The sequence below is a fragment of the Bombus pyrosoma genome, linkage group LG14, assembly GCF_014825855.1.
Source record: "Bombus pyrosoma isolate SC7728 linkage group LG14, ASM1482585v1, whole genome shotgun sequence".
Classification (NCBI taxonomy): domain Eukaryota; kingdom Metazoa; phylum Arthropoda; class Insecta; order Hymenoptera; family Apidae; genus Bombus; species Bombus pyrosoma.
In genome coordinates this window covers 3,930,277-3,954,337 of record NC_057783.1, presented here as the reverse complement: position 1 = coordinate 3,954,337, position 24,061 = coordinate 3,930,277, and the positions used below count along the sequence as shown (strand labels likewise).

Sequence of the window (24,061 nt, the reverse complement as noted above, 5' to 3'; positions counted from 1 at the left end):
ACGGCCGCAGGGCCCCCAACCAGGCCCAGTCAGGTTCACGTTCCTTAAGTCCGAGGCCCGAGCCGACCCGACTGGCCTCACGGTTCGACACCAGCCACCTCGGTTGTCAACACGCGAGCCAGCCGCCTCAGGATGAGCAAGCTGTCGTTCAGGGCCCGTGCCCTGGACGCTTCCAAGCCCATGCCGATTTATATGGCTGAGGAACTACCGGATCTGCCAGATTACTCGGCCATTAATCGTGCTGTGCCCCAAATGCCCAGCGGCATGGAAAAGGAGGAGGAATGTGTAAGTCGAACGTTCAACCTTCTTCCAGCATGTTTTCCCCGTCCGCCATCTTACTCTCATCTACATCTTCGTAAACAACCGATAGATGGCACCTTTCTTTACCATTATTATGTCTAGAAATTCTTTATTTTTATTGTTAAAAATAATTGATAAAAATATTTTATATGTTATTGTTGTTCCTCATACTTCTGTACACTTTGTTACGTCACTATTGACAGCTGTCAGCTTTGTATACTGAAGTAACAATGGAATCAAAATAGATGGTTTAACGTTGCTGTTCAACGTACAAGAATTTTTTAGTTTTCAGTTTTTCTAATTATTACATTCTTTTTATAGCATATTATGTTTAGTAATATAATTTTTGTATGATGATTGTTTCTTTCTGTTCCCAAATATGTAAATAATAAGCACTTAATAGTATGTTGTCATTATATACAATAATGGTATCTTATTGAAACAACGCTAATAATGTGTATCTACTGATATGTTGTGTAGTATGATTTTCATGTTATTTAGCTGTCTATACTTATATTTTATGTATTTTAAATATGTCATTTCCATTATTTCCTGCTTTATTCTTATTTCATCAATATATTCAATGTATTTGATTGACCTTCATTGAAATATATGTTTAAATGTTATTTTACAAATACATATAACATATTATTAAATATCATTGTACATTATAGATTTGTACATAATATTTAAATTTTCTTATTTCTTCTTATAATAGCATATGAAAAAGCAAAAATTTAAATAATTTTATATTTTATCAAATTTCATATTATTTATTGTACTAACTGTTTGTGTAGGAACATCACTTGCAAAGAGCAATATGCACAGGTCTGATCATTCCTACCCCTGAGGTAACTGATTTAACAGATGTGGAAGCTTATGACAAAATATATCCAGCTGACTATAGGCTACCTCGTCAACTTATACACATGCAACGTAAGAGAATATGATAAACAATTTTTAATATTTAGTGATCAATATTATTGTATATATAACAGATTTAATAATTGTATACGTTTTTTCTGAAGCTTTTGCAATGGAACAAGATATTCCAGACTATGATATGGATTCAGAAGATGAAAAATGGGTTGCAGTACAAAGTCGTAAGATGGACTTAACTCCTCTTCAATTTGAAGAAATGATGGATCGTTTAGAGAAAAGTTCAGGACAAACTGTAGTCACTCTTAACGAAGCTAAAGCACTTCTGAAAGAGGATGATGATTTAATTGTTGCTGTGTTTGATTACTGGCTGAATAAGCGTCTTAAAACAGTAAGCTTTTACATTTTACGTATGTAATGGTTAATAATTACTGATAAAATTTTATTAACATCATTGTGTCCTCTCTCTATCTCAGCAACATCCTCTTCTATTAACGGTTAAAACAGAGCATCGGTTTGGTTCAGCTGCCAATAATCCTTATTTAGCGTTTAGACGTAGAACGGAAAAAATGCAAACGCGTAAACATCGTAAAAACGACGAAACTAGTTATGAAAAAATGTTGAAGCTCCGTAGGGATCTTAGTAGAGCAGTTACCCTTTTAGAAATGGTTAAAAGAAGAGAGAAAACCAAACGAGAACATTTACATCTTACAATTGAAGTATATGAAAAAAGGTATGGACACGATTTTCCAATTTCTGTATATTTCCGTCCCTATAGAATTAGATTTCGAATATTATATAATTAATGAACTTTACAGATATCAGGCACAAGACTTTAACGGACAAATATTGGCAGAAGTATCAGCGTTGAAGACACCAAGACCTGCTTTTGCTCCATTGTTCACGAACCAGTTTGGTGTTCATCAAAATTGGGCAAATAAAGTCTGTAGTAAAGTGAGTACCTTTTTAAGGTTCCATATTACTCTGGTATTGAAAAAGAAGTTTTACTAATGACAATACATTATTGTTTATTTTAGGATGATGTAGTACCCAGGAAAGAAAAAAGACAATATAAGAAGCGAAAGCATAAAACCGATAGCAGGGGAGGAAATTTGGAAGATAATGGTGTACGGGGTGGAACAGGTAGCGGAGGTGGTCGAGGAAGTCGGCCTGGTGTTCTTGGAAGCGGGCTGGACCCGCTAATAAGTTCAGACGAAGATAGTCCGCTTCCATCTCATTCACATTCTCAGCCCTCGGTTCCTTCAGATCGCGATGATGAAGACACCGCTGATGAGGGTCAATTCACTTTCCGACGAAATAGAAATAGCACTTATTTACCAGTGAGTGCTGTTAAGTTGTTCCAAATTTTTATTTTCTATGTACGATTCGTTCTGACATAAACACACGTAAACCGAATGTTGTATGTATTTGAAACAGGACTATGTATTGTTTAATTTTACACAAGCTGTTTAATGTATCATGGGTGTCAATGAAAATCGCTACGAATTATTTTAAAAGTGTGGAAATAGTCTTAAAGTTCTTTTTTTCAGGATTGTAGATATAGAGATTTTCTCTTTGCAGCCTGTATCAGGTGGATTTGGAAACTGGCCTTGGTGTGATAAAAGCGAAGGGGGCTTGGCTGATAAGAAGTATAGGTTTGCACTGACCAGTATCAGCAAACCAGTACCGAGATGTATTGGTTTTGCGCGGCGGCGAATTGGTCGGGGTGGCAGGTATGATATCTAAATATTTAGAAATAGCTATATAAAAGTGATATCTCTTAATATCGTTTAATATTATATCACTTTCAGAGTAATATTGGATCGCTGTTCAACCGATATGGATGATATGTGGTCTTCTCTAGATTTTACCATACATCAACCAAAACGGGAACCTGTGGAATCTGATACAACTGCCACACCAACAATTCCAATCAAGAAAGAGTGGTATGTTGAATGACAAGACATAGAAATTTGATCTTAGAATAAACGAAATAATTTGTAAATTTATCTGTGATAAAGGTTACACTTCCGACCAAAGACTCCGCCTGTGTCAGTGCATAGTCCAAGTGAAGAAAGTAGTGATACGGACTCAGATATAGAGCCAACATTAACTCCATCGAAACCGCTTCCATACCCGTTCCCACCTGAAGCGACATCTATCTGTGTGGAAGTAGAGCCCGAACGTGTAGGAGATGAACCACCTTTTACATCAGAATTCAATATCGCTGATTATTTCTCAGTGGATACGCTATCGGACTTTGATCTTGCCGTTGCGAGTATAACCGGTAGTGCGTGCATCAGTGGTCTATCGGATAATAACTCTAACGATATGCGGACAGACGAACTGGGTAGTTCACATTTTGTTGTGACTCCGCTACCTAGCAGTCTTTTGGCACAGCCTGCAACACAACAGAGTCGGCCTCAGTGCAGTGGTAGTGGTTTTAGTGTTGTAAATACTTCTACGAGTTCTACAGTCCCGTCGTCTTTCTCGTGTACAACCAACCAACCGACAACGTCGAGTGTAGTATCTACGCAATGCGTAAGTGGTGCTACTGAGACACAGTCGAACCAGTCTAAACAGCAACAACATAGACAATTACCAAACAACAGCAATCCTGTTTCCATTCTGTCTAAATCCTTGACTAGTCCAACGAATAATAGGAATGGCGGTAGCTGTGGCAGTGGTAGTGCTGGAGTCAGAGTGTTTAGTGCAAGTACCACAACTAGTGGAACAATTACAAACTTTGGCAATGGACATCAAAATGGGCCATTGTCTCATATAAATAACTCTAATAATCTTTCAAATAGCACTCACGTTGTGAATAATCAGTCAACGATAGTTTTGCCACAAAAACATCCGCCGTCCACTCTGCTACCTGGCTTTATCACACAAAGTAAATTGGCGAGTCTCGCAAGGCAGCAACAACAGACACAAAGTCAGGCGCAACAAATCCCAACGTCCGGGGAAATTACGCTTAATAGTAATAGGTAAGCATATCCATTGTTCAGCTACATAAGTAAAAATCTAGTACCTTTGACTACTTTGAAAATATTTGTTATCAACGATTCCATAATTGATTATAGTGAAAATTTGGATATGAAGGTGGATGGAGTGGAAAATGCAACTTGCGATGGTAAACCACAGCAACAGCAGCTTGTACGGGCAAATAAAACAAATTCATTAGCGATGGAAGTGACATGATGCCTGCTATCGGCACCCCTGTTGCCGCCAATACGTCACTGGGGGCTTCGCTAACTTTACCTTGCCTATGTTTGTCTACCTTCTGGAGACTGAACATACACTACGTGCTCGTTGATACGAAATGCGGTACGGCTAGATTGCAGAAATACTCTGATCAGTTGCCTGTTACAGCGATGGAACAGTGTCAATTCCATTGCAAGTATCAAGTTGTTTTGACCATGAAATAGACTATAATTTATTTCTCTAAGTTGTTTGTTTCCTTGCTACTTGAACAGTCACAATTATTCGAGGCAGTCACAGTGTTTCATTAAATCTTTATAAGGAGTAGTTCATTTCTTTTTGGTATATTAAATTTAGTATTAGTTTCAGACTGTTGTTATGTTTCTTCATTTCTTGATATAAATATCTTTTTAGGTGTTAATAGATAAATATGAAAATAATATAATGTACATACTCTTTGTTTTCTGAAACAAGAAATAATTTTGTTCAACGCAAGGGAACTTTTATATTTGACAAAATTATAGCCTCATTTTTATCAAAAACTTGGCAGAACTCCTTTCTCATTTTTTTACTCATATGCAAATGATACCGTTGAAATATGTTTAATGAAGTTACTAAAATTATATCATAGGCTTTCTCAAACACAGCATTAATTATTTTTATTCCAGAAGTATTACAGAGAGATTTTCGTTTGAGTTTTCTGTTAGAAATTTTGCATGTATGGAATACATATTCGTATTTTTGACAATTAGATAAATCTGAGAAAAGATAATGACTAGTACACCATAAAATATTGTAAAAGCTAATTCTAAATTATATTATTTTGAAATATGAAATCTAAACTTTTGGCGGATAGTATTTCTGTGTGTACATTTATGATTGTAAATTTTATTTAAATGATATAAACTAGAGATAGAATAAATACCTCTTATGAACAATGTATAGTAAACCTTTTATAAATAATCTTAATACATATTGTTTTTTCAAAGCTCTTAATGAACTCAAATTAATTTGATTTACTGTGGATTTTTATGTTTATTTCAATACTGTATATACATAAATTCAGTTTATATATAAGAAAGTATTCATCTTATTTCTTTACAAGTATGTTAAAATAGTAGTATGTTAAAAGCTTTCAGGCTGTGAAATAATGAATCTATTAACAGTAATAATCTTTATATTAGCACATAACAAAGGAGGTTCTAATTGTTTTATAGTTTTGAGGGCCACACATTTCTATTTCAGTAACATACTTTGAATTAATATAAATATAAATTAATATTTATATTTATATATTTATATTTATATATTTATATTTATATATAAATATAAATCTTAATGTTGCGTTTGGGAAGCTTGTATCATGAAAATCTATATTACATTTTGACAAGTTCATGACACTGTGGTTAGGGTTTATAATATCTACACAGAACATGTAAAAATTTTCATCTTTCAATTTAGTAATTGCGAGCTGTGGAAATAAGAATAACGATTAATGAATTTATTTGCCATACAAAATATGAAAGAAACGATTTTTTCTGCATAATGATATATTAAATTTTATTAATTAGCTTGCAAGTAAATTGATTACTCATTTTATGCAAAAAATTGGCATACAGTGAAATTGTGTACTATTAATGTGTTAAGTACTTTATAGCAAGATTTAAGTAACAGTATTTGGGAAAATGGGTATATCTTATATATGTATATTCATACCAGTAGAATTCTTTACAAAAAGTTGATACATTACATAAATATATATAGAATAGAATATTTATATATATATATTATTCTATATATATATATATATATATAGAATAATAGCCGAGTCTGTGTTTAAGCTTCAAATAAGGGATTATCAGCTTCCTGCTTAAATCAAACATATAACGTCGTATCAATGAGTATTATTGCCATACAAAAATTTAGTTGTTTATGCAGACAAACAGTTTTTGAAATCTACTGGTATAATTATACGAAAATTGAGATTGAGGTATTTTGGCATTTACTGGTACATAATCCATATACTTTGTTACATAATTTTGCAGATAAAAAGAAAAGATTAATTACCACTAGATAAAACCAACATGAAAATGAAAATAGTTACTGAATCTGCGCACATTTTTATGTGCGTTATTCTCTTCCTCTTAGTCTTTCTGCATTATTGTCTCCCATTCCATGTAACTGTATATTGAGATACTACATTAAAATATAAGCATTGAATAAAAAAATAAGTTAGCAAGAAAATTGACAATATCGAGATTCTAAGATGTTTTTATTTGATAATTGATGATACGAAAGAAGCAGTTGTTTTATTTGAAAGAAAGATTACTACACATTTATTACAATTACACATTTCATATTTCTGTGTGGCTAATAGGAAGGATACCTATTAAAAAATACATATAGTTACTTAAAATAAATTATTAAATATATGAGTTTAGAACTGACGAAATTCAAGAGTATCTGTCGCATAATTGTTATTATTATTTAGAAAAGGTTTCATTCACATATGCAACACATTGTCTGTTGTTTATTTGAAATTTGTAGGCACTGGTCAAGATGAATAATATCCTAGCCACTTGGACTGAAGATTTATAATTTAAGTGTATTACGAACGGCCATGGCAAAGTCTTTCAGGTAGTCATTCATTTTCCAGACCTGAAGCATAGAAATTTTTTCCAAGTATGCAATAAAAAAGTTCTTTCGCGAGCCGTAATACGAGATCAAGAGAAAAATATAATGGTGCAAATGTTGCAAATTCTAGAGACTTCATGAAATCATAATAAGAAATAAACAAAAAAGATATATTGTACATATAAAAATAATTACGCTTATTGTATCTCTTACTTTTAGGTAATTAACTAAAAAATAACTGTAATTAATGTTGTTGTGGTAGGTGCACAGCGATGTGTATGAAAATTTATGAATTCGGGACGATTTTAGAGGAGGAGTAATAAAGAAATTTTATCCTGGATAGGACTTATTATTTTGTTAAGAATTTCACTCGCCTGTATATTATATAACATTTTGTGAAATCTAATTTCTGCCACATTTGTATATATACTTTAGGTATCTGATTATTTCTCTCGTCTTTCTCAAACTCACCATTGAACATGAAGTGCTATTTCACTTTTCTTAATTATATTCACAAATTTTCAATTAAGTCGTATTTCATTACCTTTCTAATTATTTTATTTCTTTTCCCACATTCATATCTTATGTTTCTTTGCAAAATTCATTTATGAAAAGAAGAAAATATCTTCCGTCACATGATTTTGAGAAAGACGAGTGATATTATGCGGAAAAATATTTCCAAGAATGTACTTGTAAAAATCATTTGTTTATTTTAGTTGGAACGCTTTAAACGAAATATAGTGGTACATGGATTTTTATATAAAATTTATTAATGTTAAAAATATTGACCCAATAGCCATTTTACAAATGAAACGTCGAAAATCTTCAAAGGTTTGATCGCTCCAACCAAAGACTGAGTTCGCTTTACATTTTCTGATTTGGCAAACACGAAGTTTCATCGATAACGAGGCCGATATCTCGTTGCTTTTAAGTAATTTATGGTAAATAAGCTAAACAATATGGTAATCAAAGTATTACTTAGCAATATTTGTGAAATGTTTTATTATCCAAGAAAGTTTTTGTCAAATGATTTATATAGTTAATCGATGTGATTCAGAAAAAATAATTCGGTGGAATTGAGCTGTGAGACTTCGTGTTTACCCAATTTGTTGCATTCGCGGAAAACAATACTGTACCATGTAAGTAGGACTAAGCCGAATCAATGCAACTATTTAGAGCGATCGAACAAGACCTATAATCGTTTCGTGTGAAAAAAAAACAAATTATTAAGAGAAAGAATGAGCTTACAAATATAATGTTCAACGTGAAGCTCTTAAAAAAGTTCTGAGTGTTAAAAAAACTTTTACGATAATATCGACAGGTGTCGAAATGCGGTGTATCTATTATACGTGTATTTTATTCTGTGAATACAGTAGGACTTCTATGTCGCTGTGCGACAGGAAGATTTAATTGGAAAAAACGCTCCAACCAAAGCTCCAGTTTGAACGAAAGTTTGACGAGAGTATAGAGAATTTTTCTCAAGATTGTATAGTCGGAGAACGTAAAGGGAAGGTGTATCAAATTCTATATATGTAGAATGTTTGATCTAGACAACCCTTTTATTTGTTCTTCGATACATACATCATCTACTCTCTCGTCCCCTGATAACACCTTTCACTGAGTGCATGTATCAAATTTAATTTGATCCAAATAAAATATCATCAGATATAAATTAAGGCGTGAATTATATTTATTGCTTATAAACCGTCGAGATCTAACAAATAAAAATTACATTCCTAAATTTATTTGCCTCTCTCTCTTTTTCTCTCTCTGTCTCTGTCTGTCTGTCTGTTTGTCTGTCTGTCTGTCTGTCTGTTTGTCTGTCTGTCTGTTTGTCTGTCTGTCTGTCTGTTTGTCTGTCTGTCTGTCTGTCTGTCTGTCTGTCTGTCTGTCTGTCTGTCTGTCTGTCTGTCTGTCTCTCTCTCTCTCTCTCTCTCTCTCTCTCTCTCTCTCTCTCTCTCTCTCTCTCTCTCTCTCTCTTTTCTATAACTCTGATGTGCTTGTGATTTTGTAGTACATGCTTTTTGTAATAATAATAATAAACTTTAAATTCTTTTATCGACGGAAAGCGAGAAATATTTTGAATAGAATAGTCGAAAGTGCTTGCATTTATTTGTCTTTTCATATTTTTAGACAAGTAGAGATGTTATCAGGTAGATGAGTTGTTTCCTATTAATTACATATAAAAATTTAAATTCAATTATAATTTAGCATTAATGTCTATAATAAATGTGATTAACACTTGAATCTGTTAGTTAATGTAACTAATTGAATGTATATATATTATATATATACATTGCAATTTGATTATTAAACATACCCAGATTGTGTAATTTCAACAAATTGGCAAAATTATAAACAAATTAATTATTGTACGTTATTCAAGTAAAGGAAGAAAAATGAAAAAATAGTTCTTCAGTATAAAACATATATATGTGATATACATCTATGTAATTCATGTCAACAGGTCGAAGTCTACTTTTTATTTTATCTATTGTATTTACATTGCAATCACATTATAATGAATGTTTTACGTATTATACGACAACACAGTATTTGCTATACTAACTATTAAAATATATAAATGATTTGTTTCCTAAAAAATCGTAAGTGAAGAAGGAGCAGGACACAATTGCATTTCACATATAACGCTAACAAAAAAATATTCGTAACAAACATAAATTCAACAAAATTTAAATAGGCAAATATTTTAAAATAAATTCTGATTACATCGCGTAGCTTTACCTTCCTAGCTGAGAATAATTATAAAATAAAATTTGTTTACGATGATGCTTTGTATACTTAATTCTTGCTCGAGGAACTTGAAAGAAATAGAAAAATTACATTTTCTTTGTACATTTTTAAAAATAAATTTGTTCACAGGTTTATTCCTTTATAAATATCACATTCATGCTATATAGAATTCTATACAATTATCTTGTGTAAAATTGCGAAAATAGAATTTTTTATAACTTTTTATTATGTTTCAAATATGAGGATTTTTTTTATTTATAGTATTTGCGTTTTTGCAAATTTTCAAATCTGTTTTGCACTATTGTAGGTTGTATACCTTTTTTTATTTTTAGGATAATCAGATAAAAATGCCAGCGAATATGAATATTGTTTTATTTATTTGTATATTTTTTATTATAACGTCGACTTTAACAAACTTTATATAGAGAGAATGTCATTACAAATTAAAGTGTTAGAAATCTGTTTCTCGTTAGAGGCATTATAATCTGCAGAATTTTATACGTAGAAACTTATAATTCTGACTATTTCTGACTAATTGATCTCATTATATACTCATTACCATGTCCTTCGCTGCTTAGTATAGTATGAATAGTACTTGATACTAAATTATATAATTGTACTTATTGTAAACATATTAGATTTAAAAAAGCAAAAAGTCAAATAAGAAATTCCTTCCGGTAATAAAGCCATATACGTATGTATGTATAGATACATATGTATGTCGTAAATCATATGGATAAATATGGCGGCAAAACATTGGTTTGGTAAACATCTTATTTAAGACTTCTGTTAAAATATACTGTAGTAAGTATATACAATGTTTTATGGAAATGAATACGTTTTATATAATTTTTTATGTGTGATACATACAATATCAGTATAAACCTTATGACAAAAGAAGTTCTTTTTATCAAAGTTATTAATAAACAATTATTGCTGGCTACAACAAAACAATTTATTTTGCTAGTGCAATGCTGATGACAAGTGGAATTTTACTTAATTTGAACATTCTGTGTATCTTTGATATACATAGAAGCAGAATTCAGGAAGAAGTGAACAAATCCGGTGACGTCGTTCCTTTTCTACTTCCGTCTTGAAGGAGCGAAAAATTCGCGGGAATAAAAGAAGCCGCATATCTGTCAGAAGTCTGTGTGTTAGTCAGAACTTCTGAACGCGTGTTCACTGAAACTGAACTATAGTCTTATCTATATTCTACATATGCATATATTATGTACGTATGTATGTGCGTATGACAGGTGCGTATCCACATAAGTCGGAACCCGCGCTAGTGAGAACAGATGAGAATGATAGCAGTGTAACATGTACGTTTACTTCTACAATCAAATATCACTTATCATAATGTAGAATGTAAGATTATCGACATTCTATAAAATGAGTCATGACTAATTATTCGGAGGTGTTTTATGGGTGTGGTTTAGTCTTCCTCTTTATGTTATTGATAAAAATAAAGAAATTGATATACATCTGTGGAAAATAGAAGCATTTATTAAAGTGATAGTTTTTTAATATTATATCACGCTCTATTTGTATATGTAACAAAGACCGTCAAAGATTAGCATGGACAATAATAATTTAAAAAGTGCAATTATTTTATTGTGAGGCAAATATAAAACAATGTCGCAACAAACACGCATTGATGAATTCTATAAATCAATCGGCAAACAAAAATCGACTGTGATAAATGTTAAGAAATGTGCTAGGTCAAAAAGTATACCTTATTCAAAAAGGGTTAGCTGACGTTTATATTCTTTTTAACCCTATTATTTTTATAAAAGAAGGTATTGTATGAAATTAAATTATTTCTTTTTTTACTTTTATAGAGGAAGAAGGAGGGAAATGAAAAAACAAACGTTTCATTGCCAGAAAATAAAGGATTGGATTGTATAGTTCTATATGAGAAGTTAAATAAAATGCATGATGTTAACTTAAATGATGCAAAAATGATACGAACTAATGTTCAAATAGCAAGCAATAATGTAACATTGTGTGGAAATGATTATTTAGGAGGAATATCACAGCATGAACTTGATAAAGAATATGAACTACCAATGATTGATACAATAAATGAAATACAAAGAGAAACTTTAAATAAAAACGGAAATTGCTTGATAACATCAAATAACAAGTTAGAAAATTCTCCAAATTTTAATGGACAGACACCACCAAATAATATTAGTATGAAATTACAAAAAACACCAGAAAGTGAGTCAAGAAACAATAGTTATATGAAAACATCATCACCTATTATTAAAGACAATTGTCATTTAAAAGATACTTCAAATAAGAAACTAAGAACTCCAGATAAAAATATTTTTCTATTTAGAAATTCTAACAGCTCAACACCTTCCTCAACACCTAAAAAATCAAATTATACTTCCAAAGTATCACCTGATAAATCTCCAAGAATTAGTTCAAGGAGGAAACTATTTGGTGAAAATACAGATATTGACATTTTAACTCAGGCTATTAAATATATGAATTTAGCAAAACAAGATGTTATTTCACACGAGTTTGATCTAAAGAGTATATATTTCACAAAAACATTTGATACATATAGTGACATAGATAATAACATAAATAGTGAAGTTGCAACAGAGTATAAATTAAGTGACATAAACTTATGTGATGATTTGAATTCAGAAATTTTATTTAATACTATTTTCCTTGTACTCTCTAATCCTACCAATTGTAGTTATTTCAATAAAGATGAACTTGATTTTATATTTTCTATAATCACGCTTCCTAAAGACGCTCAAATGTTATTGGCAAGGATGATAAAAAGAAAGAGGACATGGTTTAGGAAAAGTAGCGTAGTTTACCCAGAAATAGCTACAGAATTGAAACATACTTTTGAAGTTCTTGCTTCACGATCTATTTGTAGTTTCGATATTAAAAATGAGAAATTAGATACAATACTTGAACTATTGCAAGTAACTGAAATACAGCAACTTTGTAGAAAGATGAAAATTAATTCTAAAGGGAACAAAAAAAGTAATATCCAAAAGTTATTACAATTTTCAAATAAAAAATCTTTGTTTCCTGGAATGAAGACTCCAGGTAGTATTTTATATGATTCAATTTTGGACATAATAGATTTTTGTGTATGTATAAATTTCAAAACATGGAATATTATTGATAAGATAATAATACTGCTGATGCCAAATCAAGATCCAGCAAATAGTCTGGCAGATACGTTTCATATGTTATGTGATATTTATTTAGGGAAAATAATATTCCCAAAAAATTCTGGGCATTATTTTCCAATATTTTCTTCTAGATTACATCTAATGAGGTAAACTTACTTTTACAAATTAGCAATAGATTTAAAAATAGAGAAGTTTTTATAATTTTCATTGACCTAAATTTATTTGTATTTGTAGTTATGTAGCAGTCAGATCTGTATTATCTACAACATTACAATATATAGAGAAAAAAAATTGGAAAGAAGTAAAAAATAATGGCAACTGTGCTATGGATATATTAAGAAGATTATTGAAGGATGAGTCGTTAAGGTAATTTAAATTCTACTATTGTAATGGAAAAGGTGTTCAATAATCTCAACTTTAATTTTTGTAGATTAGAATATTCTATGCTTCCTAAACATGTTACTCGTTATATGCCAGCATTTGTGTGGATGAAAATACTTTCCATATCTATAGAGGCATTTAAAAAGGATCAAGATAAAAAGGCCAAAGATGGAAAAAACGGAGATGCAACAAACAAAAATAAAAAGCAAGTGGTAGAGATCTTATTGTTCTTATTGGAGCAAAATTGTTATATGCATACATATAAAGGGAAATGGTATGATGAATTAGCTCTCATTGAAATGTATCACCACAAAGACATAGAAACATGTGCATCCATTATAATAAAAGCCTTAAATACAGAAAACATAACACAAATAGATAAAATAAATCTTATGAAAAGAGCAAGAAAAATTGTGAAGAAGAAAGATGGAATTAAACCAAGCACAAGAGATACTCTTAATAAAATATTATGTGATCATTGTATATTGGAGGATGTTATATCACCCATGTTCTATCAGAGCAACTCCGTCACTATATACGCCACAGAAATGCCAAGGTAAATTTAATTATATACGTGTTGCCTTTTTTATTTTTAGATATAACGTGAAATTAAATTGTTCTAGAAATACTGCAGGCAGTAAAAGTACTTGGTGTATAAAAAGTAATACTGATGGTCAAAGTTATGGATCGGTAGAAACTGTTGCATTCCATTATTATCAGAAACAAGGATTCCCTAATGGATTGCATTTGGAAGGTGCATTACCGATTACTCTATTTTGTACTTTGTTTTGGGAAGAATTGTATGATGTGCATGTTCCTGGAGCATTTTCATCACCATATCAAGAAGCTCCGAGTGATTTATTTACAGGCGAATTCTATGAAAATAGGAAAAACGAAATAGATAGGAAACTTCAAATTATTGGTAGCTACAATTCTGAGTTTTTAAGCTCCTTCATGCAAGAAAAGTTCGCGGAATTTGGACGATATCGATCGATAATGTCATCAAGTCCAATTAAGTCAGATAGTTTGCAACTGAAGGTGCATATCTTACTGATTCCATTGTTTTATCATCCAACATATCATAAAACTTAATAATGCACAATGAAAATCTATTTTATAGCAAATAGTACATTGTTTGGGAACTCAGGGTGTAATAGGGATTTGTAAACGACTGATTGACAATTTCAAACTCTGGAAAGCTGGATTTCCAGATTTAATTGTATGGAATTATGATACCAAAAGGGTGAGTATTTATTTAATAAATAACATTGAGAAAAAAGTGTTAAGAAATATATTTTTATTCATACTTTTATTCATACATTTTACAAAAAATGAAATTTCTTATAAATTAATATTTTATTCTTTTTTAATTTCAAAATACATATTTTTTCCTAAAGCATAAAATTATAGAAGTGAAAGGCCCACGAGATGTCCTTTCAACCAAACAACAATCATGGTTGGAGTATTTACACCATCTTGAACTAAATACCGAAGTATGCCTAGTACAAGGTAAACTATTATAATTTCTATCTTCGTTTAACTTTTGGGAATCAAGGTTCTAAAGCTTCTGTCACAGTAATGGTGCAGGGACCTTGGAAATGGTACCTTTAAATAATGCATATATTATTTTGTTGCAGATAATACGTCATGCAAATAGTTCAAGTAAAAAAGTACAGGACTTCGAAGACTATTCATGAATGTTTTACATGCATTTCAATATCTCAGGATTGTCACAAGATATCATAAGATTTTGAATATATTACTACATTTTATATTTTCTTACATTACATATATTTATTTTATCTACAGAATGTTTGCGATAATTATAATTTTAGTTTACTCGAAATAGTTCGTAGCGGGAGTTGTTTCTAAGTTAAATTCAGCAACAGGAATTCCACGTTGTGCTACTTGCGGTGCGAACATTGCCGCAGGGTATACTATAGATGAAGTACCGATAATCAAGCAGATGTCACAGTTTTCAACGGCGGTATCTAAAATTTGAATAGAAGACATTATTATGTCAAAAAAAATATTATTATTATTATTTAAAAAGTTATTTTATCTAAATGTTATAATTTATTGTTAAAATTTCTAATGCACATTTATATAGATAAAAAAATACTCACAAGCTTGTTCCAGTATATAGTCATCCAAATTTTCACCAAACCATACAATGTGAGGTCTTAGTAAACCTTTACAATCTTCTTTTGCACATTTAGGTAAATCTTCTTTTGGAATATCAGAAATCATAATATTTGGATCTGGCGACCTATTCATATTTATATTAATAATATCTATAATGAAATATTAAAGATATCTTACCCTTTTCCCTCTAATGCAGAACATATTGGAATATTCCTATTTACAACAATTTCATGACAAATCGTACATCTAGTTTTATACAACGAACCATGAAGCTCCACTACATCCTTGGCTCCTGCCCTTTGATGAAGTTCATCGATATTTTGTGTTACAATTGTAACATTTTTACCTTCTTTTAAATAACGATTTTGAAAAACTGCAATTGCTTCATGAGCCTAAAAACTTAATTTAATGTACAAATAATTTTTTAAGAAATGTGTATTAATCAGAAATAAAAAAATGTACTTCTTAAAATACCCTATTAGGCTTAGCTTCACTCGCCACTCTTCTACGATATTCGTAAAATTCCCACACTAAAGAAGGGTTTGCTGCAAATGCTTCTGGAGTTGCAAGATTTTCAGCTTGATATTTTCTCCAAAAACCACCAGCACCTCTAAATGTAGGGATACCAGATTCTGCAGAAATTCCACTACCAGTTAATATTAACACGTTCTTTGCGTGCGCTAGTATTTCACGAAACGATTTCATAGCATTCATGGTTTGTGAATGTAGATTTTTCAAGGTTATTTTATCGAACAATTCTTATATCAGCTGATTTGTACGTAGTCAATGATGTGACGTCAAATTCCAGGTTTCTTTCAATTCATTAATTTAAACAAACTCCATATACATATCTTTCTAATAGATTTTTTTAGGCACAAGAATGAAAATTATAAATATAATAAAATCATAAATACGGAACTTTTTAATTGATCTTTTGTTCCAAATTATAATTATATAAATACCCCAAAAATGTTTCTCAGAAGCTTTTTTAAAAGAAAACCCAAAGTACGTTTATCTCAAGAAAACAGTGTTATTTTATATTTATTGTCATACAACTATTCAGTGTAATAATTTTTTTTAGACAATACCACGTAAATTTATAAATAATTCTTTTGGAAGTTACGAGGTTATTGTACCATGGGAAGTTTCTGAAATTAGAGAAGTACCACCGTATATCCCTAAACCTTCTTACAGTCAATCTTCAATACCTCGTGATGGTCCAAAAAAACCCGAAATTAAAGATAAAAATCAAATACAAAGTATGAGAGACAGTTGTAGCTTTGCTAAAAAAGTATTAACTCATATTAAACAATACATAAAGGTATACATTAACTACAAACATGAAATTTAACTAAGAGCGTAGTTTAAATAACAATCGTTATTTCAGCCTGGTATAACTACAGATGAGTTAGATGCAGTAGTCCATGAAATGATTATAAGCAATGGAGCTTATCCTAGTCCGCTTAATTATAAAGGATTTCCAAAGTCAATATGCACTAGTATTAATAACGTTGCTTGCCATGGAATTCCAGATAAAAGGCCATTAGCAAAAGGAGATATATTAAATGTTGATGTAACAGTTAGTAGAAGTAATATATTATATTATAATATATATTTTATATACATATTTTTGCAGTTATAAATATAAAAATCCAAAGTAATATTTTATTTCTTTTTAGGTATATTTACATGGTTATCATGGAGATTGTTCAAAAATGTTTGAAGTGGAAGAATGTGATGATGAAGCTAAACGTTTAATAAGTGTAACAGAATTGTGCTTAAAAAATGCTATTGATATTTGTAAACCTAATGAAAATTTCAATAATATAGGTGATGATTGTAATAATCTGAATATGCTGTAGGATTTTTATATGTTCTCTCTTAATTTTTAGGGAATGTTATAGAAGAAACAGCAGCTAAACAAGGATATTCTATAGTGCCAGTATTTGCAGGACATGGCATAGGTACATATTTTCATGGACCACCAGATATTTTCCATTTTGGTATGTTGCTGTTTTGGTATAATGTATAAACATACTAAGGATTTAAATATTTATTATATTGTATTTAATTTATAAATGTTTTATGTTATTATTAGCAAATAATTTTGACGGAAAAATGTTGCCTGGGATGACATTTACTATTGAACCAGTTGTAAGTCAAGGTAGTAAGGAAGTTAAAATTCTAGAAGATGGATGGACAGCTGTTACAATAGATAATGCACGAACTGCACAATGTGAACATACCATTTTGATTACTGATACTGGCTGTGATGTATTGACTCATTAATCTTGGAAATTTACTTTTTATTGCCTTAAATACATCTTGTAATAAAAGGTTATACAATGAAAGTTCGTTTAATAGAATCATATTGTAAATACATTTTATTAAGAAAAATTTATTTATATTTATCTTTACATAATAGCAGGCCCCCAGTAACTATCTAAAGTTAATGGTCCTTGTATTTCAACACCTCCCTCTCTTGTGATTATTCCAAGTTGATACTAAAAATTGAGAAATATAAATATTTCCTATAGCGTAACATAAGTATAAAATAGTATAAATATAAGGTTCTGATATAATTATATAACTTACTTTTGGGAAAGATCGTGCATCTCTATAAAAAAGAACTTGCATCACTTTGTATAGAAGCTCAATTGCCTGTTCTTTAGTCATTTCTTTATTTTCTTCATAAGCTTTTCTTAAGATAGGTGTTGCCATATATGCACCATATCCAGTTGCTATTACTGGGTCACTATAACCTGTGCCAAGTTTATCCACAGTACCCAAAAACCTAAATGGAGAATGAAAAATACTATGCTTGTATATAAAAATAAAAGAAGAACAAAATACTTACAGTTTATCACCCTCCAAACCACCAATAATGAAATTATTCCAAAACGGATCAAAACGCGATCTTCTATTGTACATTACTTGAGTTAACCAACAGTGAAGAGCTTTTGGTTTTAAAGATAAACCATCATCCAAACATTCTTCTTCAAGACTATAAGAAGTAAAAAATTATAAAATAATCATAAAATAATAATTACATATATGTATATATAAAATATACATTTTTCTTTCAATGTTGCTCTTCAAGCATTGATAATCAGCATAATCTCCTCCTGCACCAAGGATAATATTGTCATTGACTTTCATCACACGTTCAAGATTCCTAAATCTTGCCAATGATCCATAGGAACCAAGAATATCTGCTGCTATAAGAACACCATCTTTAAATTGGATTCCAACTACAGATGTACCAGTTGTCATAGGGGCCCTATAAAATAATAAAACACAATTCAATTTACAAAAAGATGAAGTTGTAGAGGTTGGAAAGGTTAGAAGAATTAAATTAAACGATATAGTCTAAATTTCATATGTTTTCTATCGAATCTTTATTTTATTAGAATATCGAAAACTTAAATACTTTAATTACTTGTATATGCTTATTAATTTTTATGAAATTGGAGATGACATGCAATATTTAAAAGAAACTTTCTAAGACAAATTGAATAGACGATAAAGTATTTTACTGTGATCTTTGCAATCCCCCGACATTGGAATGTGTAGAACCTCCCGGGAAATGATAAAATGCACCAGGTGCAGGACCATTTTGCCAAAAAGGAGCTGGAGTGTACCAATCTGCTTTATTCAGAAGCGCCATGTTTCTTAGTAGTTTAAAACACTTTGAAATGTCATTTGGTTGAAGTATGATCCGAAGCCTGAACGACAAGCCTGCCTTTCAAAAAATAGTTCCTAAAGTCTTCATCTAGATATATTTAATTTTTCCTGAAAGTTGTTCTTTCGATTAATCTCGATAGTAGAACCGAATATCTCGATATTTCGATTCTCGAAGTTCAAAGATCTTGCTGAAACTCTGGAACTCCTGTGAGTGCATTAAATTACGATATTATAGGTAATTATCGCAGTATTATTATATGTATATTATTATAATACGCAATAGTTATAATGTTGTTAATATACTACGGCATTTTATAGATATTTTATTTTATGTTTATGATACAATTGCAGAAAACATTTTGCTTTCAAAGAACAACTGTCTTATATATTTGTTGCAAACCTGGAATTATTGCTTAATCATCATTTTACTTACGGAGAGCTGGGTGAAAATAAATTTTCCTATAACTAGTGCAAGGAAAACTAATGCAAGACATGTTGTGATACATTAAAGGAAATGATAAAATATGCAGTAAGTGTAAATTATGTTAAGAAACTTATTTTACAATAATATATATGTATATTAAGATATTTTTTTAAGTTATCTTTAGCAGAAACAATATTTTTGGAGGAAGTTTAAATTTATTTCATATATTTTTAATTCAAATAGAAAATTTCTTTATTACTATATATACACGAATAATTATAATGATATGCCATTAGCATAAACAGTATGACATTCGGTAGGTTACATTTATTATTACAATCAATTAGCATAGACATAAAAATGGAAAGACAGCTTTAGAGGAACATTTTCGAAACAATAAAGAGAAGCAAATCAGTCCTTAGGATAAATGTATCCAAGTTTCATAAACTTTTTGGTACTATTTTTTCAGCCATTATCAGCTCGCTTCAAATATAGTATGCAAGAGATATTAATATTATCAAAATAGAATTATGAGAAAATTTTGTGATGGAAGATGAATTATCGTTATATTCTTTACCCATGTTTACACCATCTTTATCACTGATTACCTGGCTATTTTCAGATACAACTATGTTAATCCATCTTAGTAAAGGATATGTCATATCTGTTAAATTTAAAGAGTCTTTAAAGAGATTTGCGCACTTTCCATGGAAATCATCAGTATCGATGCTCCAAATCATTACACCGGCTAATTCTAAGCTCATCGCGTATTCGATCTGAAAGTTTTGGAAAAACATTATATTGTAGAAGTAACAAGTGTAGTACTATCATTTGTTATCGTCGCTTGTAATAAATCAAACTAATCAACCTTTGCTTTTAAACTCCTGAGATTATCATATACTATAACATGATCATCGTTAATGACATAAGGTGTATCGCTAGTATCATCCCAGCCAGAAGTCCAGTTACCTTTATGACTCACTAATTCTTCACAAATCTAAAAAATCGTACATGTTATCATTTTATTAGAACGAACAAATAGATAGATTGTTATTAATAGAATTAACGTATCCAATCAATATAACAAAAGTAAAATGTACTTCATTATATCCCATAAAACCTTCTTGGTCAGTGTAAGGCCCCTTAAATCCATTTGTTATGGTTGTTCGATTAATTGGACTTTCTTGGGAAGAATTTAATTTGCTTGCCAATATATAAGTTCTACCATACATAGGCAGGCCTAAGATTGTTTTATTTGCTGGTGCACCTTTACTTAACAAATAATTAAGTGTCTCCATCTAAAAATTTTATTGCATTATGTGTTCCATCTACGATACTTGTTACTCGTTGTAATTTTTCTAAATGCATTACCACGCTTAGACCGTCTCCACTTCTTAATGGAGCATTCGGAAGCACTTTCTTATCCCATGATCCATGATAATCGTACGCCATTACATGGATATAGTCGAGATATTTGGAAATTTCGGGAATATCGTATGCCGTATCGATAATCGCTTTATTAGAACCTAAAGCTGCTGTTAGTAGATAGTTCGACTCCTTGAATGCTTCTTTTAATTGCTATTAGAATAGAGAATACGATTAATTTCTGGCTAAGATAAAACTGTAATTTCGATAAAATTACATTAAGTTACGTCGTTTACCTTCACAAGAAGGGCAAAATATAATTTGTCTTCTGGACTACCACCCCGTGATCCCGGATATTCCCAATCTAGATCGAATCCATCGAACTTGTATTCCCTGCAAGATAGAAGCTATCATATAAATCAGCAAAGTATAAAACTATCTTAATATTCGATTCCATACTCAAGGAAGTCCACTACGCTCTTAACGAATATAGCTCTTCGTGTAGGGGATGAAGCGAGTATAGAGTAATTTTTACTACCCTCGTTCCATCCTCCGATTGCTAGTAGGATGTTTAGACCTGGATACTGTTCACGAAGTTCGGTCATTCTCTTGTAATTATCTGGAATATTATGACGGCTACAGAACGAAAATGCCATTCATAGATGTGGAATATAGATAAATCTTCAATCATATCGAGTAATTTACAATATGTACCTACCCTTGTCAATATCTATGTTGGGATCGAGGCTCGTAATGGTCCATGTTTTGCTGTCTAATCCGGCGAACGCGTATATGATGTGCGTGCAAAGTTCCGGACGGATATAAGGGATTCCAAATTTTCCATCATTATTTCTATAAACGGCCCAGGAAGCGACATAACAAGTTACTACCTTGTTATGCTTAATCCTTAATAGAGCTTAGTGGAGAAAGAAATGTAATTTTAATGTACAATTGTTATAACTGCTTTTCTCTTTTCGCAAAAAATTCATTTCCATGCATATACATGATATGATATATGATAGATTATTTTTTGAATGATGTCCCAGGCTTGTTATTTTTCATCGATAAAATATACGAACATAAATCATTCATAAAATATGCCCGCGCGTGCTTTTGTTATTTATTTGATGTAAATATGAAAAACATTAAGTCCTTGAGATAACTTTCTATTAAGTTATTAATTATAGAAAAGTATTTTCAGTTATTTATATATCTTCGAGGAATGATGTTAAACAAAGATTCCATCGAAATGTCAGATTTCCATTGCATAAGCTACCGAACAAAATGTCAAACGTATTCTAGACATTCCTCCTCGTTGCATAGTGTGTCACCAAATAATAGCAATGTAATTTACAGTCGGATCACATACAAACTTTTGTATTTTGTACATATATATATATATATAGAATTTGATAAAAAGATTGGCTTATTTTATGCTTAACTGCTTTAATACATCATTTATTGAAAAATTTCATCACATATTATGATGGCTGAATATTGTACTTATAACGAATGGTAAAAGTTGATATTTGAATACGCGTTTCAATCTTCTATTTTTTATTTTAATTTAAATTTTAAATGTCGTATTTTATGCCTCGTTCATTTTATCTACATTTTTAACATCACGTTTACCATAAATAATTGTAGTTTTATGAAGGATTAGTAGATTTATTGCTTATTAAAATTTTAGGTGCCTGGAGGGATACAAATTTGGTCCTCTTTCACCATCGTCCTTTGGATGTAAATACCGTTTGAAATTTAAGTTACGCGCTATCGTGTTAATGTTAAGGGAATGATTTCAATTTAATACGTACTCACCTAGAATACCATTGCTACAGAAGAATAATATTGTAAGCAGAGATAGGAAGATACACGTCTTCATTATCGAGAACCGCTACGCGAATGCCGAGTTATTGTCCTGGTAGATAGCTTTCACTTGACCACAATACGGTACTTCAATCCTCGGAGAAAAAGAAAAGCACTCGTGCGTGTAGCTTGAAAAAGGACGGAGCTAAAACCTGTTGTTGAAAACTCTTGTACAATAAAAGTGTAGAGCAAACAGTAAAGCTATAAATATATACTATGTAATGAATTTTTAGTTAGATATCAGGAGATAGCTAAATGGAATGATTCTATCGATTTCCGCCATAGATAGTGGTTATTGATAAACAAGAAAATATTGATCAATTATAGTTATTCATAACCGCTGACATGGACCCGACACTAATTATATTTCTTGTTATATTATATTTATATCACATTTTCCAAGAAAGAATTATTCAATAAAAAGAAGATGTTCTTATTCGATACTTTGCGAAGAATTTTATAATTTTATTGAATAATTTGATCTTAGACATTACGTCAGATGAATGAAATTTAATATTTTTGTTAAGGTTGCTGCAATAAGTATCGGCTTTCATAGGCTGCGAACTTCTTTGTGGAGAAATCAATTAATATTATTGTAGCAAGTAATTGTCCTATTAATGACATATTTATCTTAAACAATTTTTTAATGAATCATAAAGTTTTGTATGAAAATAAATTTCGAGAAAATGCAGTCTCGGGGTACTAATAGAACATAATACGTAATTGAGTCTCTGCGCCTTCGCGGCAGCCGTGCAAACTAAAATTTGAAATTTCTCCATTTCGCGCGGTGTCATATTAGAAAGTTGAAACAACCGCAGAGAGCTACAATATACAACGATATGTCACTGCTTCAAAATGATGAGAATCTTGATTTTAATCATTCTGTATGCACGGTTATTAGCATATTCCGGGCAGATCACGAGAATTCTCGTGTTTATTTTATTCCTTGAGGTCGATCACGAAAATTTTCATATTTTCATCGTCGTCATTTAGAAAAAAGCGATTTAATCATACTCTAACTATAGTTAATAATGAAATGACTTGTAAAATGGCAATATGTTAATACAAGTTAGAGTGATTTGTCGTATTTCCACGTAAAGAAACGAATATCGAAATCTTCAAGAAAATCCGAATAGTATCCAGGTACTGATAGAACGTGATACATTTTTGAATCACCCGCACTCTAGTGGTGAGTTTGAAATTTGGAATTTTAGTATTTTGCGTGGTGTCATATTGAGAAGAGGACGTAACTGATGAG

At 30.9% G+C, this 24,061-nt stretch overlaps 6 protein-coding genes and 1 long non-coding RNA gene across 12 annotated transcripts; 4 read left to right on the top strand and 3 right to left on the bottom strand.

Moving 5' to 3' along the window:
* Nucleotides 1-125: 125 nt before the first annotated feature.
* On the top strand, nucleotides 126-8,762 carry LOC122575065 (enhancer of polycomb homolog 1). The gene is made up of 10 exons (XM_043743471.1): nucleotides 126-285; nucleotides 1,098-1,236; nucleotides 1,329-1,570; nucleotides 1,656-1,912; nucleotides 1,998-2,133; nucleotides 2,217-2,519; nucleotides 2,761-2,912; nucleotides 2,991-3,125; nucleotides 3,201-4,169; nucleotides 4,266-8,762. Exons 1-10 carry the CDS (start codon nucleotides 133-135, stop codon nucleotides 4,381-4,383), a joined length of 2,604 nt encoding a protein of 867 aa, XP_043599406.1. The 5' UTR covers nucleotides 126-132; the 3' UTR covers nucleotides 4,384-8,762.
* Nucleotides 8,763-10,213: 1,451 nt separating this feature from the next.
* LOC122575272 (fanconi-associated nuclease 1-like) lies at nucleotides 10,214-15,103 on the top strand. 3 transcript variants are annotated; one of them, XM_043743997.1, is made up of 9 exons: nucleotides 10,214-10,575; nucleotides 10,739-11,093; nucleotides 11,613-13,084; nucleotides 13,173-13,304; nucleotides 13,369-13,875; nucleotides 13,943-14,357; nucleotides 14,440-14,562; nucleotides 14,717-14,828; nucleotides 14,957-15,103. In XM_043743997.1, exons 3-9 carry the CDS (start codon nucleotides 11,703-11,705, stop codon nucleotides 14,974-14,976), a joined length of 2,691 nt encoding a protein of 896 aa, XP_043599932.1. In that variant the 5' UTR covers nucleotides 10,214-10,575; nucleotides 10,739-11,093; nucleotides 11,613-11,702; the 3' UTR covers nucleotides 14,977-15,103. The 3 variants fall into 3 exon arrangements, with proteins under 3 accessions (XP_043599932.1, XP_043599933.1, XP_043599931.1); XM_043743998.1 differs by having other exon boundaries at nucleotides 10,214-11,093; XM_043743996.1 differs by lacking the exons at nucleotides 10,214-10,575; nucleotides 10,739-11,093 and adding an exon at nucleotides 11,107-11,520.
* Nucleotides 14,610-16,434, bottom strand: LOC122575275 (NAD-dependent protein deacylase sirtuin-5, mitochondrial-like). 3 transcript variants are annotated; one of them, XM_043744002.1, is made up of 5 exons: nucleotides 15,939-16,434; nucleotides 15,642-15,856; nucleotides 15,446-15,588; nucleotides 15,160-15,310; nucleotides 14,610-14,924 (listed from the first exon to the last, which is right to left on the bottom strand). In XM_043744002.1, the coding sequence occupies exons 1-5, from the start codon at nucleotides 16,176-16,178 to the stop codon at nucleotides 14,870-14,872; spliced, it is 804 nt and encodes a 267-aa protein (XP_043599937.1). In that variant the 5' UTR covers nucleotides 16,179-16,434; the 3' UTR covers nucleotides 14,610-14,869. The 3 variants fall into 3 exon arrangements, with proteins under 3 accessions (XP_043599937.1, XP_043599938.1, XP_043599939.1); XM_043744003.1 differs by having other exon boundaries at nucleotides 15,446-15,613; nucleotides 15,709-15,856; XM_043744004.1 differs by having other exon boundaries at nucleotides 15,446-15,613; nucleotides 15,730-15,856.
* On the top strand, nucleotides 16,131-17,815 carry LOC122575274 (methionine aminopeptidase 1D, mitochondrial). Its single transcript, XM_043744000.1, has 7 exons — nucleotides 16,131-16,272; nucleotides 16,337-16,469; nucleotides 16,546-16,785; nucleotides 16,852-17,043; nucleotides 17,144-17,294; nucleotides 17,357-17,467; nucleotides 17,563-17,815. Exons 2-7 carry the CDS (start codon nucleotides 16,434-16,436, stop codon nucleotides 17,751-17,753), a joined length of 921 nt encoding a protein of 306 aa, XP_043599935.1. The 5' UTR covers nucleotides 16,131-16,272; nucleotides 16,337-16,433; the 3' UTR covers nucleotides 17,754-17,815.
* Nucleotides 17,816-17,842: 27 nt separating this feature from the next.
* Nucleotides 17,843-19,161, bottom strand: LOC122575276 (proteasome subunit beta type-4). 2 transcript variants are annotated; one of them, XM_043744005.1, is made up of 5 exons: nucleotides 19,001-19,161; nucleotides 18,538-18,744; nucleotides 18,322-18,468; nucleotides 18,060-18,258; nucleotides 17,843-17,968 (listed from the first exon to the last, which is right to left on the bottom strand). In XM_043744005.1, exons 1-5 carry the CDS (start codon nucleotides 19,129-19,131, stop codon nucleotides 17,879-17,881), a joined length of 774 nt encoding a protein of 257 aa, XP_043599940.1. In that variant the 5' UTR covers nucleotides 19,132-19,161; the 3' UTR covers nucleotides 17,843-17,878. The 2 variants fall into 2 exon arrangements, with proteins under 2 accessions (XP_043599940.1, XP_043599941.1); XM_043744006.1 differs by having other exon boundaries at nucleotides 18,904-19,019.
* A 13-nt stretch (nucleotides 19,162-19,174) lies between these two features.
* LOC122575278 lies at nucleotides 19,175-22,766 on the top strand. Its single transcript, XR_006319376.1, has 3 exons — nucleotides 19,175-19,383; nucleotides 19,500-19,677; nucleotides 22,628-22,766. It is a non-coding gene; the product is annotated as an uncharacterized LOC122575278 (long non-coding RNA).
* Nucleotides 19,794-23,312, bottom strand: LOC122575273 (probable chitinase 2). The gene is made up of 8 exons (XM_043743999.1): nucleotides 22,756-23,312; nucleotides 21,656-21,853; nucleotides 21,397-21,556; nucleotides 21,234-21,330; nucleotides 20,944-21,150; nucleotides 20,673-20,870; nucleotides 20,441-20,569; nucleotides 19,794-20,348 (listed from the first exon to the last, which is right to left on the bottom strand). The coding sequence occupies exons 1-8, from the start codon at nucleotides 22,817-22,819 to the stop codon at nucleotides 20,058-20,060; spliced, it is 1,344 nt and encodes a 447-aa protein (XP_043599934.1). The 5' UTR covers nucleotides 22,820-23,312; the 3' UTR covers nucleotides 19,794-20,057.
* Nucleotides 23,313-24,061: the final 749 nt, after the last annotated feature.